Source organism: Vanacampus margaritifer, chromosome 2 (genome assembly GCF_051991255.1).
Source record: "Vanacampus margaritifer isolate UIUO_Vmar chromosome 2, RoL_Vmar_1.0, whole genome shotgun sequence".
Lineage (NCBI taxonomy): Eukaryota > Metazoa > Chordata > Actinopteri > Syngnathiformes > Syngnathidae > Vanacampus > Vanacampus margaritifer.
In genome coordinates, this window is record NC_135433.1 from 8,159,171 (window position 1) to 8,179,826 (window position 20,656).

General features: G+C 40.8%; 2 protein-coding genes across 2 annotated transcripts in view; both read right to left on the bottom strand.

Moving 5' to 3' along the window:
- The window catches only part of LOC144043757 (segment polarity protein dishevelled homolog DVL-3-like), a 21,600-nt gene extending 11,049 nt beyond the window's left edge, over positions 1-10,551 (bottom strand). Inside the window, exons 1-8 of the mRNA XM_077557718.1 lie at positions 9,991-10,551; positions 7,591-7,660; positions 3,893-4,005; positions 2,938-3,047; positions 2,644-2,779; positions 2,472-2,562; positions 2,297-2,366; positions 1,410-1,549 (exon numbers count right to left, since the gene is read on the bottom strand). Of these exons, the coding sequence (XP_077413844.1) occupies positions 1,410-1,549; positions 2,297-2,366; positions 2,472-2,562; positions 2,644-2,779; positions 2,938-3,047; positions 3,893-4,005; positions 7,591-7,660; positions 9,991-10,151 (891 nt within the window). The 5' untranslated portion in view covers positions 10,152-10,551. The remainder of the gene's footprint in view (positions 1-1,409; positions 1,550-2,296; positions 2,367-2,471; positions 2,563-2,643; positions 2,780-2,937; positions 3,048-3,892; positions 4,006-7,590; positions 7,661-9,990) is intronic.
- An 816-nt stretch (positions 10,552-11,367) lies between these two features.
- On the bottom strand, positions 11,368-20,411 carry copb2 (COPI coat complex subunit beta 2). Its single transcript, XM_077558759.1, has 22 exons — positions 20,248-20,411; positions 19,746-19,883; positions 19,564-19,650; positions 19,294-19,420; positions 19,054-19,202; positions 18,736-18,882; positions 16,888-16,987; positions 16,657-16,799; positions 16,262-16,461; positions 16,078-16,188; positions 15,881-15,969; positions 15,687-15,793; positions 15,467-15,610; positions 14,281-14,411; positions 13,481-13,688; positions 13,243-13,353; positions 12,806-13,020; positions 12,590-12,728; positions 12,339-12,476; positions 12,166-12,243; positions 11,916-12,071; positions 11,368-11,811 (listed from the first exon to the last, which is right to left on the bottom strand). Exons 1-22 carry the CDS (start codon positions 20,248-20,250, stop codon positions 11,716-11,718), a joined length of 2,817 nt encoding a protein of 938 aa, XP_077414885.1. The 5' UTR covers positions 20,251-20,411; the 3' UTR covers positions 11,368-11,715.
- Between the last annotated feature and the right edge of the window lie 245 nt (positions 20,412-20,656).

A 20,656-nucleotide genomic window follows, 5' to 3' on the forward strand; every position in this document is an offset into this window, starting at 1 on the left:
TAAACTAAAAATGTAAACATGGCCTGTGAACAGTGTACAGCTATTGTTACATTATGTCAAATGCCGGTTTGCTTTATAGGTCTGCTTCTTAAATATTTTTGTTACCCCCACCCCCCAGCAAGAGGAAACAATCCCCCCCCCCCCCCCAAGTCCCTACCGTGACTATAAATAGTATCTTTTGTCGTAAGTGAAACCCAGCAGAAGAGATAATATATACTCTTTGCATGCTCTCTGAAAATGTGTGCCACTGCCACCTACTATAGTGGATGTGCAATTACACATTATTCTCAAAAAATTCTCAGATGAAAAGGGGCCCACCACCATTTGAGAAGGACTGGTCTAGGTACATATTTTTTTTTACACGAAATTAAGGGTATTCGTTATTTTCCATACAATCAAAAGTCAAAACATCAGACTAAACAAAAAAAATCTAATGCAGAAGAGATTTCATGTGAAATCAACTCAATAATAAATACAATGGCCCCCCACCAGACTGATCGATTTGTGGATTCCCCCCAAACGTTACAAGACCATTTAACTCGAGATTTTTTTAGGTGAAAATTGTTTTTGTTTTTTTTGACAGGTGAATTTTGACAGTTTTCGGGGCAGCCCGGTTCTTATCCCCTGTGAATAGTGGGGGTCCACTGCATACACACAAGTTACATTTGTATCATAATATTTAGACACGGTGACCAGATATTTTGACCAAGGAAAATCCAACTGCACTGGAATATATTAAAATGAATGACAAAAACCACAAAGCAAACCATCTTATAATTCCCCTCATATTTTCCATTCCAATTACGACAACCCAAACGGGCCCATTGCTAAATTATTTCCGAAAGAGTTATAAAAGTTTCACAGCCTCAGGAACCACAGACGCATCAGTGGGACTGGCTATATTTCATCTGAATGTGGGAAGCTCAATTGTTTAAAATGGCAACTAATTGCCTCAGCGCTCATTACAAAATGTATCTTTAGTCTGAGATTAACACTCCCAAACTTCCTGGCTTCCATATTTTTTGGAACAAAGCACTAGCTGGTAATCATTTTTATATACAGCCATCTTGAGCAAAAATTAAGAAAGGAAAGTTAACACTGACCAAGTCCCAAGCCACAGAAGGTGACATCATTACTGGCATGGATTAAAAATCTAAGAAGAATAAACATGAGGAAAAAACAGCAATCTTGATGGATCCGTATCCGTAGTTAGAACCACGATGGTCTTTTGTTTAGAAGCTTACTGCTCTAACATAACTTCACCTCGGATGCTGGCACTGAACGCAAACCTGACAGACATCGGCCCACACGCACATTCCTCAACTCCCAGGTACACGCCAACACATTCCCTTTTTACATTCCCTGGGTGCACTTTGCACACACTGTACACAACAACCACAGCCACACACCTGTAACAGCATGTCCCCAGGCTCAATGCGTCCGTCAGCGGCCACAGCGCCGCCCTTCATGATGGAGCCGATGTAGATCCCTCCATCTCCTCTCTCGTTACTCTGGCCCACAATACTGATGCCCAAGAAGTTGTATTTCTCTGAAAATATACAGCATATTATTTAATGTTATGACCAACATTGAGTACTGTATGCATACCAAAGTCAGATACAGTGAACCTCCAATTCTCACAGCAGGGATGTGATTTGACCAAAGTGAAATTATCTGAAAATTTAGCCGGGGGTCTGGGGTGTTTTTAAGTACTTTCAATGCACTCACATGACAAAGAAATAGACAAAACAACAGCACAAATTTTCAATGTATATTGAACTATCCCATATAAAATGGCAGTTTTAGTCAACTCAAAATCAGTCACATTCAAAAACATTGGACTGCCTTTGCTTTTAAAAACTATCACTGAGAATATCATCATATCTAACTAATGTGATTACTAAGTTAACACATAAATAATGTTGAAGAGTTCAAATTTCATGAACAAATAATTGTATCATGACCAAATGAAAAGTAACTCATATTAGAGCATACCACAAATGTCTTTGTTATAGCAGAAGATGTTATCTGTTGGAGTCATGTGCATACACAATGAACTGCTAAAAATAAATAAAATAAAAAAAATCAGATTTTTTTTTGGGGAGATAAAAAAAGCGTAATTCCGCGAATTAGCGGAAAAATCACATCCCTGTCACAGGGATAGTTTTATACACCCACCTTCAATTAAAAAAAAATAGTTTAACCCCACCTGTATGCATTAAACCCATTTAAAACTAACACTTGAAAATATTCCTTAGCGCCTGTTCTTGCTATTTTGAAACATCTGGCAACTTACCCATGTTGAGAGTAACCGTAATAATGTTGAGCGACATGGTGGAGTCTGTAATGCTGCTGAATGATGACGACTGGACACAAGAAAAATAAAAAAAAAGGGGGGGGGGGAACCAGCCAAAAATGTCACATTTCTTTAACTTACTAAGAAAATATGTGGTTGACTTGTGTGGTCTCACCCTGTCCAGATTGGAGGCTTTGGGTTTCCGTCGGCGGCGGCGGTGTCGTCTCATTAAACGAGAGGAACTCTGTTCTGTGGAGCTACTAAACCTGAGAAACAGAAGAGACATGCTGTTTCCGCAATCGCCACCTAATATTCAATAAATAGCAAACTTTAGAAGAATATCGAACCTGCTGGTAGCGTCGTCATCCTCGGAATCAAAGCAGGAAGTGGACTCCAGCTCGCTGCTCATGAACGAGGAGCAGCTGTCGTACTCGGCCCCTCCGCGCCCCGCTGGCCGTGACGAGAACCCATTCTGCTTACCACCTGTGGAAGAAACAAAGCATCAGGCGTCAAGTGGGAGAATGTCCTCGTTCGTTGAGACAAGCTAAAGAGATGCGTCCAGAGATCGCATGCACTTGATGTGTGCATTTTTATCTGCTGTGTAAATTCTGGTAATGGCAGAAATTAAACAGCTTCCTGACCGTGGTCGCCGTGCTTCCGTCTTGGCTTCTCCCTCTCTCTCCTTTGTGACAGCACAGAGCCCGTCTCCGTGTCGTTGTCCAAACTATCCCGACCGCTTGCTGCTTTCCCACTGGAGTTGTAGGCAGTGCACACAAGGCACAGTTGATGAGAGATGAGGACATAGACATCCATTACATTAATATAATACAATATTGTACAATCCCTCATACAATCCCTTAACAAATGACTGCAAACTATTTTCAGGGATGTGATTTGACCAAAGTGAAATTATCTGAAAATTTAGCCGGGGGTCTGGGGGCTCATGGGTTTTCCGTGTTTTTAAGTACTTCAATGCACTCAACATGTCAAAGAAATAGACAAAACAACAGCATAAATTTTCAATGTATATTGAACTATCCCATATAAAATGGCAGTTTTAGTCAACTCAAAATCAGTCACATTCAAAAACATTGGACTGCCTTTGCTTTTAAAAACTATCACTGAGAATATCATCATATCTAACTAATGTGATTACTAAGTTAACACATAAATAATGTTGAAGAGTTCAAATTTCATGAACAAATAATTGTATCATGACCAAATGAAAAGTAACTCATATTAGAGCATACCACAAATGTCTTTGTTATAGCAGAAGATGTTATCTGTCGGAGTCATGTGCATACACAATGAACTACTACTACAAAAAAAAAAAATAAAAATTGGGGGTGGGGGGTGGTGGGGGAGATAAAAAAAGCGGAATTCCGCGAATTAGCGGAAAAATCACATCCCTGTATTTTGCTAAATACAGTGTCTCCAATATCAGGTCTTTTTTTTAATTTCGTTTCAGGCAGTATACGAACAGACGTGAGGCCGTGAGAATGACTGAGGGCCTCATTCATGACAATCAAATGGCATCTTGCTATCCCATACATTTCAGCACGACCACATAATTGCTCTATCCTCTTATGTACTGACTGGTAAGAAGGTGGCCGAGAGTCTCCAATGCCACCTGTCCTCTCCAAAGGGGGCGCCGCCTCCAAATCAGCCACTGAACCTGCATCTGTGTGGACGCCGTCTCCGGAAACCAGCTATGAACAAGCAGAGGGGTTCATCCGTCAGAAGGAAAAGGACAAGGCGAGAAATGCAGTGCTTACGACAACACCACCATTTACAAATTCAAAATCTGAATGGCTTTTATTGTCATCTAGACAAATGTGATAAATTATGTATCAGTAATTGAAATCTTTACCAGTAACTCACAAAAAAGGAAATAACTTAAGTAGTAGTTGCATGTTCCCAAAAGAACACAATCTTATGAATGGAGGAGTTTGGCAGGAAGATGTCAACTTACTTAACTCTTTGACTGCCAGACGTTTTCAGAAAAGGGATGCCGTGGGTGCCAGCCGATTTTAAGCATTTTGACTGATCTTTCAAGGTCCATAGAAAATTATGTGTTTGGACTATGGAAACACACATACTACCAAAAAAAGATTGGACTCTCATCTTTCATCAGAAAAAAAAGTTTGTTTCTACCTTATTCCGTTTTTCAGTAATCCACAATAGAAAATGGTTAGTTTCACCTCTGTTTTGAAACAAACGTCTTTTAACGTCTTTGGCACTCCTCCGTAGGATTTTACTAAACGTTATTTAACGTTTTTGGCAGTCAAAGAGTTAAGTGGACCCTGCTGTGTTTTGGGTTGACAGGATATTCCTGGCAACGTGAACACAGCAGGGCTACCTTTTCACAGTCACGTGAGGTTTAATCGTGTCATTCCATTTGAATGAGATATTATTCCTTGATTTGCAAATACAAGAATGTACAGACAGTATCTCATAACCGCAATTAATGGTGATTACTAGTTGCAAAAGTAGTCAACGTCCACAACGGATATAATAGGGGAAAGATACACATTTAATCAGTTAATTTTAGCATCAGAACCACCAAATTGAGTAAAATGAACAATTGCCCAATGCACAGTAGTATCGCCACGTGGAATTTGGCTTTATCCAAAGAAGGGGTTTAATGTCAAAGTGATAAATGAGTTGCTTTAGTCATTCAACATTAGCCTTGAGATAAAATGCGAAAAGGCCAGACAGACAAAAATAGAACATTAACTCAGCGCAAGTTGTAACCATTACCCATATTACACGGCATCCTTTGTGCAAGTTCATTATTAACAGAGAGTCCCGTTAGGCCGTGTTAAAATGGACTTTTATTTATTTTTACGTTAATTTGATTCATTCGGGAGGTTAGTTGATGTACACAAAGACAGCTATGAAAAATAATTGGATGGGCAAAACCAGCTGGCGGCGAAATGTAGCTGGCCAGAGGGTGTTGGCCTGCTGCTGTGCTGTGGTGATAGCAGGCCAAGCCCCTTGGTCCCAAGAGGGCCATCAATTAACTCATTGAAACAACACATTGGACAGTGGAGGCAAACAAGCTGACATATTGTTTTTTTTGTTTTTTTAATTTTTTACACAGGAGAGCTCAGTATTGTTCATTCGATTTGACATCATCATTGCTCTCTTTTTTTTTTTTTTTTTTAAATCCAACAAATCAATTTAAAAAAATTTAATGTTTTTTTTTTTTTTAAATACATATACATATACACGTATACACACATACTGTGTGTATATATATATATATATATATACCCTTTTTTTGTATGTGGGTGAGTATGTGTATGTGCGTGTGTGTGTGTGTGTGTGTGTGCGTGCGAGCGTGTGTGTATTCATCAGTTCACCTAAAGCCCATTAAAAAAAAATCCCATACTAATAATATAATATAATAATAAATTGCCAGATGCAGAAACATCAATGTAAGTTATCACGATGTAGTGGCTCTCGCTAACAGACAGAATTAAGTACCCGGAATTAGGTTAAAAAATTCCATATACGTAGACCATGTTTCTATAAATTTTGATATTTGGTTTTTATTTGAGGCAGATATTTTTTCCATTAAAATGTGATTTATGAGGACAAGCTGACATATTGTAACACATTTTGCGGTCCGTGAAACGTCGAAACAAGACAAGCATGTGCACACGAGATCCTAAGAAAACAATTACCGGTATATACTTCACACTGAAACACGGATAAGATTTGTACTCATAACCTGACGAGCAACATTAACAAGATGTGTTAGCAAATCTATTTTTGGCGTGCTGGCATGAACAACTGAGAGCTCCCTGCGAGATTTAACCGGCTAGTTAAGACGCGGTGAGTCTCTTTTTTTAACGACACATTTTGTCCTGTGATTTCACTTGTTGGTAATCCAATTTCAAAGTCAAGAAGGGAGGGCGTGAGGTCTCATCCTGGTAAACAGATGTCTCTTTTGTCAAGGAGACAGGAGAATTGTGGCTCAGGACCTCGCAGTGACTCACGACATGCAAGTGCAAGCTTGAATGCGTTGCGTGTATTAACTTGTGTGGCGAATGCCACGCAAGTGGACCATTGCGAAAAAATTATAGTTGGCAACTAACACGCACACTAACTGAACAGGATTTGCTTTAATTTAGCTAAAAAAAAAAGAAAAAGAAAAAGAAAAGAATGACGCCCATGGAAACAAAACACATCAGGCATGTTGCATGTGCACTGCTGCTGGGCTCATTACGGGCTAATGATATTATCAGGAAGATGCACAGGGCCCAGGAGATGGTTGTGGGCCAACAAATGGAATTCATTTAGCTGCTTTTCCTCACACAAACGCCAGGCACGATCCAGAGAGTTGGCTGTGGAGGTCGTCGTTGTATTCCTTGGTTTAGCTTACCTAGCTCGCCGGCCAAATGTGGCACAAAAAGTAGACTGCCGTCACATAAGCACTTCATTTGTATGAACAATCAGCCCGAATGGAACGACAGCGAAAATGCTCTTGGACTTGGACAATGAATCCTGGCAACAAGAGGTGGGCGGATACGGAGTTCAAAAGTTTGAACAGTTAAGACAGAAACTCAGTGGAGGAACAGATGAGAAAGATGGGACACAAACACACATGCGTGCCTGAGCAACCAGAGCCTGGAATGTTAGAGAGCAACCAAATGACTGAAGCACTTTATTACCATCACCAAGTACAAAACAAAAAGCAAGTAGTTATGTTTTATCTCTGTGTGTACAGTAGAACTTCCTAAATTGAATGCCACTGAGGTTGTACCCCAAATCTGCCGGAAAAATAACATGAACTCTTAAATTAACAAAATCGTGCAGGATGTCACACAGGACTTCAAAAATAATGCGTAGCACTTCTGCTCATAGTGATTTAAAATATTAGCTCCGCAAGTGTTTTGACTTTTAACATTTTTAGTTGTTTGATGATGACGACAATAGAAACAAGTTTTTCTTCACCACAACAGACCGAAGATGACGCTGCCAGTTTTTTATTTATTTTATCAAGCGCAGAATTAAAAACTTTGCCGTTTCCTGCTGCACTAGGACTCTACCATCATCTGGCATTGTTTGTTTTTTTGTGGAGGTTTGCACTCTGCTGAGTGTTTGACTCTTGTTGTCTCTCCAGCTAGACTTTTCCATGGTGAAACCAGTTAATGTCCATGATTTACGCCCTCACAGTAAAAGTTTGAAAGGATCTTCTATTGTAAGCGCACACAGTGACACGACTGTCGCTAATGTGGTAATTCAGAGCTTGAAAAAAATGATCCAATGGATGCATTTGAACTTACCCATGACACCACACGTCCATTAAAGCAGGGCAGTTTTGCATTGTCGTCTGATATTTCCTCTTTTACCACCCTGCAAAGCGAACAAAGCTGGGTTTCAGTAAACTTTTACAGAGATAAAAGCATGCTCAGTGTCAAAAAATCTCAGACTTGTTTCAAGGCAATAGAGACAGGCAACCACGACAGACGTTAGTGGGACAACTTGATTGAATACCGAGCTCACTACATCAGTGGTTCTTCAACTTTTTACACAAAGTATTGCCTAAAAAATAATTACCAAAATTATAACTACAATTTAAATGATTCTATTCATTTGTGGACCCCTAGAGTGAACTTTCGTACCAACGGTGCTACTTAGAAGATAAAGAATATATAATCATATCTTTACACAATTGTGTACACAAGATCAACGACAGATAAATAATGTTGACCGGCTGTTGATGATATCGGTGCCGTTTTATTTAACTTTGGTTGCCAACACAATAATCCCTGATTTACATTTAGTTGCATGATATCTAAACAACATCTGCATTGGATTAAGTGCTAATCCACAATAACCACAGAAATGGCATGGAATAATCTTCTGCTTGAGACAACCGGATCTGATCTCGCAGCCTTCTACCAAGAATTTTCCTGCCTGACGGCTTGCTATTTCTTATTGTGATACCGTTTTGACTCCCAGGTGTATTTACACTGTATCTCTTTACCTAGCAGTCCTTTGCTAATGTGCTAATTTGCTGCTCCGCCTTATTTGAATTTGACCAGAAACAACTCGAGAAAACCTGGCTCAAGTGTTTAAAATACAACTACTGCTATCCGGAAGCCAGTCTGGTGGAACGCTAACATGTACACTTTTTCCAGTTTGAACACAAAAGGACTTGGCCATAAATCTGCCAGAGTGATGAACGGTACATTCCTAAATCCAACTCTGCATTCCTCTGACTAATGGACAACAACAGCAGCGGCCTGGTGGACAAAGTAGCTCAAACTACAAGTTACCACTTGGACTTTAGCCTGTTAGCACGAGCCAGCCGTACATGATCCCCAGGTTCTGACAAAGGTGACGCTCATAGTTAGTCTTCAGGGTTTGTCAACCCCACAATTTCACCTGGGCTCATAAAGCTGGAAAATTTTGTCTGAGCATTTGGAAAGCTGTTTGAGCATGTATTTGATATCCTTGATATCAATCTTAAGGTCTGTGTACTTGTACACTGTTTATCCTCACTAAGAGAACTTTAGCATACTAATAGTAGTGAGGAAAAACTGCGCTCGTCGAAAACGGCATCCTACTAGTACTAGCAATAGCAGTGACATAAAATTCCTAATAACAGCTAGCGCTTCAAAGGGAAAAAAATATAATCCGTGATACAATTGTTCTACTAGTGCACCCTAAATTATATTAGTGTATTGCTGTCATTTTACTAGTGCACAGAAATGTCACACATTAGTGGAAGGCAATACTGAAATTTCTCCTACTAGCAATACATGGTCATTCTGCTAGTGCAGAAATGTTACTAGTGGAAAGCTGAAAAAACATCACTAGTAGTAAGACAGTTTTTCAACTAGTGTGCTGTAGTCATTCTACTGCAGCATAAAAATGTCACTAGCGGAAAAATATTAGTAAAACAGTCATCCTACTAATGCACATGTCTGTTTTACAGCAGTAGAAAAAAAACACCACGAGTCGTCCGTTCTACTAGTGTTGTCATGGATTTTACAAGTGGCACTAGTAGAAGAGTTGTTTTACTAGTGGGCAGACAAAGTAGTAGTGCCCACTAGTGCATTTAGAAGTAATATAGTAATGAAAGGCAGCAAGTACTGAGGGGTAAAACGTCACTACAGTCGTTCTATTAAAGTGTAATCTTACTAGTGATGACCAAAAATAAGCGTACTAGTACGTTGATAATTCAGCACACTAGTAGAATATCAAATAAACGCTCGAACGGCTTTCCATTTTGGGCCTGCTGGACAAACTACCGATGACGTTAGCCTGTTAGCATTAGCTCCCCATACATATTCGCCAACTGCTGACATGAGTGACGCTCGTAACTGGTTATTTCCCAGCGCTTATCAAGCCGCTCCTAAACAAAAGGCTTTTAAATGTTGTTGGGAACTTTCGCGCCGGGTGCTCCCGAAGCTGCCAAAATCCAAAATAGGTCAGAGTTACGACGAGCTACGAGCCGCGTAAGATAGCCTCGCGAGCAATGTAAACAAACGGTATGGACGCTAAAGAGACGTGCTAGCCGCTAGCGGCTAACAAAGGAAAGCTAAAGCAAGTGGTCGACGGCCAGGTGAAGTGATGACAAGCCAGCTGGCTGCTCCGTTGAGATGTCTCCCAGCACTATTAAATCCACAAGAATGGCAGTCTAAAAGCGACGTTAAATCAGGTATATCAACAGTTACCCGAAGTCGTCGTCCATAGATTTGAAGAAGAACTTGTAATTGGGCTTTTTGAGGACATTTTTGAAGTCTGCCAAAGTGACTTTGTCCGCCGGCACAGACAGTTTCACCAGATAGGGTGTCTCCTGCTCGTCGAGGTGGTAGATTATTTTGGTCTCCCCCATCTCGGAGTGCGGCTGAGGCGAAGAAGCAGGCAGGGCGCATTAAGCCGAGGGCCCCGGCAGGCTCCCTCTAGGGCCCCGACTCCCCGTGGCGCAAGCGGCGGTTGTGCCGTGGTCCCTCCCCGGCTCTCCCTACCTAGCACGTCCGATTCGGTTGGCTCTTCTACGACAGCTCCCAAAAAAATTTATCCTTATTCCACCGCGAAGGGTTCGTACATTTTACACAAGCTGCGTTGCGTTACTTTCGGTGTGTATTTAACTTGCGACAATGCTAGAAAAGCCTGAAAATCAGAAAGCTAGACGAGGATACTAAAAGAAAAAGAAAAAAACTCGCTCGTCTACTCTGCAGCTGCCAAGCTCGGCACTCTCGGCAGTTTGGTTGCACACGAAACTGCACCAAATAATCCAAGGCTATCTGGAACGGATGCCACCTAGCGGAGAGGAGGAGAACTGCAGCAACACGTTGATGGCGTTTCAGCACTTTTGTTGCTAGTTTAGCAACTTCAAAACCACCCACGCAAACGCTTTCTTCATAATTCACCACAGTGGAATTTATCTACTTAAAAAATGTAAAGCGTTTTTCAAACCTAAAAGGCACGTCTTTTACCTCAAAATGATACAGAAAGAACAGTCAGACAGTCGGCATTTGTGATACTACTTTCCGTATTTCTTTTTTTGTGCTTTATTTACTTTACGACCACAAAAAACGAATACGGATACAAATATGTACGGTAAATATCAATAGAAAAATAATATAATGCGCTGTTTATTATTTTTATAAATAAAAAAATACAGTAAATTAACCAGTTTCAACTATTAATTCTCCATTAGCAATAATAATTGTTATAGATTTAAGAATTAAGAACAAACCGACAGTTTCACATTTACGTGGGTCAAATATTTCTCTATTCTATGACTTCACTAGTTTAAAATTGATTTGAAATGGCATTTAACAATTTACACAGAAGCACAGGGATCGACTTGACATGCGACCTCCGAGTAGATTTGTTTAAGAGGAATTAATTATGCTGCTGCAGTTATTTCTCTTTGTTGTGGTTTTAAGGACTGCCATACAACATCCTTGGTAAGGCATTTCTATGCCAACATTTTTGCAATGAGATTAATTAAAAACATGAGATGTAATTTAAGTAGTTCCTTCACTAGGCTACCACCTACAATGCATTTGTGACCATACGGAATGAATTCACATGTGAATATGTACAGCAACCGCAGTTTATTGGACTGAAAACACAATTGGTTTTCATCATAGATGAGGCAAAAATAATCATGACAACATATAGGTCAATATAATAAAGTGAAATGATCTACAACAGTCAATATATGGTGTACAAAATGGAGTGAGAAATACAGGCAGATATGCTGTCTACTATTCCTCTCAGGATAAACCATTACTGAGCTCATGGTCATCTCAATCTGTTGTTCATGGTCATTTCAATCTGTTGGTGGACAATACAACATTTTTAAGTACAAAAAGGGAGCAAGGGTGTTTGGTCTCTGTTTTTAAATAAGATCCAAGGTGGTCGACAGCAGAATTGGTGGAAGATTTCTAATCCTCTAGAAAGTCATCATCCAGATTAACATCACTGGTGTCGATGTCATCTACCTCCAAATTGTCAAGGTCAATTTCCAGATCTTCCAGGACCTGCGCAAATACCCATCATTTTTTGAACAGCCCATCAATACAACCAAATGCCAATCTTCAACCAAAATATAATAAAATCAGAGCATGCCATAGAGAATTTCTACCTTATCATTTTCCGATTGGGAGAACGTGGGGATTTCCTCCTGGGTCTGTGGAAGGACAGTTTCAGGCTCTGAAGGCATAACTGCAGACTCCGCTGCAACTACAGGGGCTGACACTACAGGGGCTGACACTACAGGAGATTCTTCACATGCCTCTGTCTGCAGAATACGAAATTATATTCAGTAACCCAGTTGCAAAAAAAATAAAATAAAAAATGCAATGTCCTCGAGTGGTTGGATAATGTGTACAAACCTCAAAAGCAGAAAGCTGGAGCATCCCTTTGGGTTCGTATCCTTGAGCCTCCTCTAGAATATTCCTGTCTTCATTTAGCTGAAGGTAAACATTAAGAGTTGGTTAAAACACACACCAACAAGTTTAAAATAAGTTACTTTAAGCATCACTTTTATTGTATTGCGTCAACTCACAGTGACTAGGGGATAGTCCGTGGCGGGTCTGGTGGCGCCTGAGCAACTCTGTCTGAGGTAATCCTCAGCTGCAAATGCTTCTTTCAGACCAGGAAACAGGTTTTCATATTCTGTAGGATCTGCTAAAGATTCCGCAGCCTACACCGCAAAGACGTTGACATTATTTTAACAGATGCGAGTTAAGTCATTGAAATCAGATGTGATAACCACTAAAAAATTAAACCTGGGCTCAAATTTCCCACCGCACTTACCTTCTGGTTAACCTTGGCCAAGTTTTCCCTCCATAGCTTGACCACACGGGATACCTGGCTGGGCAGGTATGTGCGAGCCAAGAATGCAGCTTCAGGTAGGCGGTTGGTTCTGATCAAAAGCTCTAAACATTGATCCAGTCTATGAAGAAATGAAACATTTACACTGGTGATCTTGACCACTACCATCAGGATCCTTCGGTTACATGTAGTACTTACTTCCCCTGCAGGAAGTAGGTCATGAAAGCTACATTGTTCTTGCCATCCTTTTCGGCACCCTCGGCCAGCTTGCCCACCATAGGGGCGTTACCCGAGGCGGTGGCGAGGAGGAGCAGGCCGCCGTAATCCTGTGCATGATGCAGACACTCCTGGGCCAGGCCAAATTGACACTTACTAATGGCCAGCTCTGCCAACTGCTTCCACTTCTGCTCCGACTAAGAGGTGCAAAGAAAGACGCATGTAGGTCAATTTGGTTAGACCTGCTAGCAAAAAAAAAAAAAAAAAAAACATCTAGATACAAGCACGGTATGGTGCCTGGAACGGCATTTCCACTAGAGATGCAAGTATGTGACGTTATGAGCGTGGGTGCGGAACAAATGATCAAGTATCTAAAAGGCACAACTCTATTCTTAAAAGAGGTAAAGCACTCAAATTACCTCTGCTTCTACAGCTAGCTGGTAGGCAATCTTCAACTCTCCCAGCTGCAAGGCTAGCTCAAACCTGTGCTCAGGGTCTGTGGACACAGCTAACGCCTGCTGCTTGAACCCCTAGGAAACCAGAAGGGGGGGTGGACAAAAAAACTTTAGCATGGTAATAAGCAAAGCCGAAGCCATCAATCGAACTAATAACAGGTAATCCGGATTGGTAATGGCAGTCAATGCAGTGCGTCCTGACCTGTTTTTCCAGGAAGTGGGCCACTCTGGTCCGTTGCTCTTTAGGAATTGTGGGCAGCACCTTGTCAGCCATCCCAAAGTCCCTCCTCATGACAGCAGTTTGATACTCCAGAACCGAGACCAGGAGGGAGTAGCTGACAATGTTGAGCTCCTTGTCTCCCAGGTACAGGCGGTCATCTTTGGGTATGTAACCCAGTAAATACATGGTTCTGCATAGAAAAGGGGCATCTTCCATGATGGAGCGGTTCTGTGTAATTACTTGACATACAATTGTAATTTGTCTTGAAAATAAAGTTTTAAGTGAAAACCAACCATAAACATTTCTTAACAATAATATGTTGTATGTGACCTCACTAGTCTAAACATGACATTCTGACTAATATTACATTTGTGGAATATGAGTTAAGCAGCAAAATGCAGCCGTTTTTATCCATCTCAGTGGGCGGCCATTTTGCCACTTGCTGTCGACTGAAGATGACATCAACGTTGCTCAGGGAACGACCAATCACAGCTAAACTGTGACTGGTTGTTACCTGAGACCAGCTGAGCTGTGATTGGTTGTTACCTGAGACCTGAGCGACATTGATGTCATCTTCAATCGACAACAAGTGGCAAGATGGCCGCACCCTGAGATGTATAAAAAAACGGCTGCATTTTGCTGCTTAACTCATATTCCACTAACTCAATATCAACCAGAATACCATATTTAGACTAGTGGGGCTGCATAGAACATATTGTCAAAAATAACATTTTTGGGGGGTTGGCTTCCCCTTTAAAGGTTGCTTGAGATAAATATCAGACCTGTCCAGGTGAGCAATAGTGACGATCTCTCCTCCTACGAAGTAATTGAGTCTGTTCACAGAGCTGGTGTAGATGAAGCAGTCACCAACCCAGAGTCCGGTCTTCACGATCTCCTGGATCTCTCCCTGGACCTGAACCAAGAGAAAATCCATGAGCTTACAAATGTAATGTATGAGTCTGTAGTATTTTGTGAAATCTGAGACACTTTATGAGTTTTTTCACACCCAAGTGTTCCCACATCCTGTACTTCAGATTTTTTAAGCGATTGTTTAATGGCTTTTACAAAGGCAAGTCAGAACTGAAAAGAACTTTGTGTGCCTTTTGTGTAGTACCACGTTGTGCAGCAACATGCCTGGCAGCATTAATTCTACTGGAAGAGATGCAGCGTAATAAACCTGCTGACAATAGTCAGTCGATTAAAAACACGGACCTTTTTTTGAAGAAGCACAAGTGGACGTTATTGAGCTCATTGTAGCCAAAAGGTTTACTCATGGACTATTGTTGAAGCGTCATCTGTAAGTGATTTTAAACACCATTACACGTGTTAAATTACACATGTAATATATATAATGATGTATGTGTGAACTAAATGGTTTGGCTAAATGGTAATTGCTAGCGCTCTAATGCTAATCACGATGGCTAATCATTTAGCATAGGCTAATTTTGTTGGTGTTTAATAATGCTCATGCACAAAAGATAACTACTAGTAGTTATATCCACCCGATTAAACTCATGTGGATACAGTATAATGGTGTATGAGTCAACTAAATGGTGCTTAGTGTTTGTTTACCTTAATTGGTAATCACTAGCACGGTAAGGCTAATCACGATAGCTAACCGTTTAGCTGGGGCAAATTTTGTTGGTGTTTAATAATGCTCATGTGCAAAAGATAACTACTAGTTATCCACTCAACTCATATAAATTTAATGATGTATGAGTGAACTAAAGGGGTGTTAGTGTTTTTACCTTAATCATTAGCACGCTAATGCTAATCACGATTGCTACCATTGGCTCATTTTGTCAGTATTTATTAATGCATATGTACAGAAGATAAAATGAGTAGTTATATCCACTCAATTCAACTCGCGTTCAACCTCAGTGGATTAACCAAAAATAAAAAATATTGCGATTACATGATGGAATAATCAATTTTACAAAGATTCGATAGTGACAGCCCTACACAAACCTCAAACGCATCCTCAATTCCGTCCTCCGTCACGCCTTCATTGTTCTCCTGTGAGGCAGCTACTTTATCGGCCATGTAGCGAAGGATGAAGAAAGACTCTTCGGTAGCGATGCAGGCCAACTCGCCAGAGTCGGACCAGAAGATCTGCACACAGGGAAATTAAAATGGAGTGACGCAAAGGTGAGGTAAGAAAGGTAAGACTACATAGCGGAGGACTTACGTGTTTAGGTTGGATCTCAATGCGGCGGATCAGCTCGGTGTTCTCCCAATCATAAAACGCCAGACCATTCACTGACCTCACCCCGAGCAAGAAACCACCGTAGATACCTGCAGGGTCCAAAAGAAAGAACACGTTGTTTTGTTTCGTTTTGGCTACTAACTGTATTTCAATAACCCATTGAACTTTGAAATTACCCTCAGCTCCAAAGTCAGGCTTAAATGATTTCTTTTCCTTGAAATTCTTGAATATTTTCACAACACTGTTGCTCTCTCTAATGGCATACCTGTTAAAATGTGAAGAGGCACATCAACAATCACATAAAAAAAACAAGACAGTGAATAAAATGTTTTGTCGTAAAGCATCCCAGTCAGACTTGTAAGTGAACACTTACTCAGATGAGTCATGTGCCCACACAAACTCCTGTGCCGAGCCGAAGCTTTTATTCCTCAGAGCCATGGCAGTATATATGATGTACTCGCCATCGCCACACACCACAACAAACCTACAAATGAGAGCGCAAAATTAGAGCAGGTTGCTCAGAGAGGCTGAAATTGTTAAGTGCACCTGTCGCTTACCTCCCATTGGGGTTATGCTGAATAGTTTGAGGGTATATTTCACAGCTGCCCATGTCTTTCACGGCCAGTGGGAGCCTCTCTCCATCCTTAATCTCAGCATCACCCATCGCCTTCAAATTGGCTTGCTGGATTTCACTGTGCTTGGCCCAGATAATCTTCCCGCTGGTGTCCATTGACATGGCCGGCTCCTCACGCCCCACCTAGAGAAAAAGGAAACATTACAATTTAAAAATAGTAACAAAAACATTGGGTGGAGGAATTAAATGACAAATCAATTGATTCATTGGGAACATTTGATAAATTCATACTAGAATTTTTTGGGGTGGGGTAGAAATACATAACTTTATTTGCTATTGGTTTGATAAAAATTTTAACAAATACAGTCCTGTACTCACTTTGATAATGATACTGCCTTCATCGTAGCCCAGCGCAACATTGTTGGAGCCCCGGAGTCCGCATACGCACCAAACTCGCTCCATGCCATAATTGAGGGTGCTCTCCAGCCGGTACGTGCTCGAGTGCCAAATACGTACCGTACCTTCAGTGAGACGAGATGCCATGCAAAGCAAAGTTCAGTAAAGATGAACGAGAGCTGAAAGCGGAACACAGGATACATTCCAGCTCACCATCTTCGGACCCGGTGATTATTATTGGCAGCTCTGGGTGGAAGCTGACACATGACACGTTCTGGGCATGGCCTTCCAACGTTTGAACACAGGTCTTGTTCTGGAACAGAGGTGACAGATATTACAAGAAGATATAACAAAGTAATGAATAGAAATTAATAATAATAATAATAATAACTAGAAAAATTCCCGCGGAAATTTTGAATGGGACTGCTGACTCTTGTAAATGAGCTGAACAGTTTAAAATTTAAACCACTGGAATCGCTCAAGAAATGTGGAAGTTAACCATAATCAACATCAACTAAAAATATCTCACTGTCCCTTTAAGAAAAATGCACTTTCACACACACACATTTGACTTTGTAAATGAGCTGAACAGTTTAAAATTTAAACGACTGGAATCGCTCAAGAAATGTGGAAGTTAACCATAATCAACATCAACTAAAAATATCTCACTGTCCCTTTAAGAAAAATGCACTTTCACACACACACATTTGACTTTGTAAATGAGCTGAACAGTTTAAAATTTAAACGACTGGAATCGCTCAAGAAATGTGGAAGTTAACCATAATCAACATCAACTAAAAGTATCTCACTGTCCCTGAAAATGTATTTAAAAAAAATGTAAATGAGCTGAAGAGTTTAAAATTTAAACGACAAAAATCGGTCAAGAAATGTGGAAGTTAACCATAATCAACAGAAACTAAAAATATCTCACTGTCACTTTAAGAGCGCACACACATTTTTTGACTTGGAGCCGTCACGCACCCCATATTCCATTGAGATTGTATGAGAGACGCACCCCTTCAACAAAAGCCTCTCACGACTTAACGATTCGAGATACAGATTCAAGAAATGGCTCGTTAGAACGGCAAGGGTTTGGGGAACACGAGCATGTTCTCATTTTTTTAATCGGATGAAAAATGACCAAATGAGAGCAGGTTGACTTATGATTTATCAGAAATGAAGAGCGAAAGGCGCCTGAATTTAACATGGAAGAGATAGGCGAGTTCGTCCGACTTGTCCTCGCATAAAGTGAAAATAAAGGTACTAAATGACACCTTAGCCAAATAAAAGTTAGTTTGTCTGAAAGAAGACACTCGTGACTACAAAATGTGAGAATTTGATGTCTAGTGAGCAAAGATTGTGGCCATGGTGACGAGTTGAAGTGAAACTTTTGGAAGTACATTTATTTGTTCCCGCCACTCTAAAGTTAATTGCTCCACTCTGGCACTTGCAATACACAACAATGGGAGAAGGCTATTTGTCTGCTGTTTGCTCACTGTCTTTGAACCCGCACAGAGGGGAGAGCTTACATTCCTTAAAAAAGATTTTGACACTGAGCTAAAGATGGGAAAAATTCCTACAAAATGAGCTGAAATTCGTATCGGTCGGATAACGTATGCGTGCGCAGCGTGTCTTGGAAAAAGGTGCTTGATCTGTAATTTGTTCCCCCTTTCTCCATTCATTTCCTATGGGAGTTTTTTGGGAGTTTTTGGGGAATTGCGTCGCCATGGTAACTCGGAATTCCTAGAAAAGTAATGCCGCACCGAGTCAGATCGAGCCGCATCGTTTGATACCTCATTTGTCCCGGTGCGATCTACGGTACGGGCCGCATTTAAGCGGAAAAATCCGTGGAAGATGATATAATAACCGCAATAAACCCATTTTTGTAGGATAGTAATATGTGCTGCTTGCTTGCTACGCTCAGCAGTCCCATAATAATAACTTAAAAAATCGGATTTATATAGCGCTTTTCGTGTATTTAGATAACTGAATTAACTGTGAATTCCACTTCTTAGCTTGGGGTTAATAAAACAAAAACAATAGCAAAATACGATGTTGTACCTGATAGTCCCAGATTTTGACCTGGCGGTCATCAGCACCTGATATCAGGTAGGGCTTGTCTCCGCCACTGTAATAATCAATACAATTAACCCCTTTTTCATGGCCTTCCAAGGTAAAGTTAGGAGACGATGAGCCCAGCTGCCAAACCTGAAACAACACAAGGACATGAATAAATGAGCTTTAACAGCTCATTGGTTCTTTAATGGAATAACATGGAAGATTTCTATACATTTTTTCACTTTTTAACTACTACACTGGATCTCTTGATGAGATCATGCATGTGTACCTAATGGATGAGCAGTAAGAACCAGATCTCACCTTAATAGTCCTGTCAAGGGAGGCGCTAGCAAACTGATTATTGTCCTTTGGGTTGATGACGATCTGCATGACATAATGCGTGTGACCCTCAAACACTTGGCTGCAGGACCACTTCTTGTCCCAGTCCCACAGCTTGATCAACATATCATCTACACAGAGATGGGGACAGCGTTTAACAAGTGCACTGCTGGAGAAATACATTTGTACGATTGGTGGTGTTATTTACAAGAACCAGCATACCGCTGCTGGTGAGGATGTAGGGCTGGGTTGGGTGGACGGCGATGCAACGGATGTAGTCGGAGTGGGCCTCAAACATGTGAACACGCTCCAAGGTGTTGTAGTTAAACACACGGATCTGCATGTCATCCTACCGAGAGAGAGAGAGAGAGAGAGAGCGAGAGAGAGACTTTTTTAAAAAGAAGAATCTGACAATTAATAATCAAGCTTCAGGTCGTTACTTGTTTGCTTCTTTTTTTCCTCGCTAAAAGAGTGTTACAACAAGTTACTCACTGCTCCTGTGATGACCCAGTTCTTCCTGGCCACGAATTTGGATGCTCTGACGGGGAGGTCGCACACCTCAAAAGTCTTCACCAGAGTCTAACAAAAAACATTTCAGATGTTTAATTTTCAGTTGAATCAACCGTGTTAGTCTAACATCTACAAAGCTTATGCTCATGCATGGTTGACTGTACCTGTGTTTCGTGGTTCCACACACAGACGCTGCCGTTGTACAGACTGGCTAGCATCCATGGCTCGGTTGGATGAAGGTCCACACTCTTCACACGGTCAGACCTGGCTGTCAACCTCCGCTTAATGTCAAGCCTCAGCGGCTGAAAAAATGGGGACACAATGTCGTTTGTTGTGCACACACTTGATCACATTAAAAAGCATTTACAATTACGAAACTAAGAGTCCTGCTGCAGAACGATTTAACGCACGGATCATACAGCTAATTAAATTAGGTTTTGTATACCTACTGGATTTTAACCTTCACATCAAGTCTTTCGACAAAATTAAACGATTAAACAACCAAAGTTTTAATCAGACGATCTTCAGCACACCAGCTAACTAGCCGCTAAGATGCTACCTAGAATGTCTTGTTGGATATTTTCGCCAAACCAGACAATCAAATCAGCACAGCAAAATAATAACTGAGGAAGTAAAATGGTATAATGTACTTCAAGTCTTACTCACCATTTTTAATCACTGTTTCTTCGAAACAAGATTAGTTAATGGTGTTGCGTTATCCAAATGTTGCGATTTCAGTGAACAGCACTGGACACTGACGTGGAACTTCCGGGAAGACCTCAGCCGATTCTCGCGAGAGTTGGGAGTTAGAACAGTCGATGTGACGTGGCGGTTAGCTGTGGCGACCATAATATTCGGGGTGGGGGGGTGAATACAAATACAAATGTAATATGTGCATATTTATGAATTGATAGATAAATAAGATGCGCCATTTCTGGCATTTAGTGCCTTTCCCGTCCTCGAAGTTGTTTTTCATTATTTAGCTTAAAATATATGAATAGCTTTTTACAAAAAAGCTCCTAATATGAGCACATACAACTAAAAACAAATGCATGGAAGAAAAAAAAAACATTCG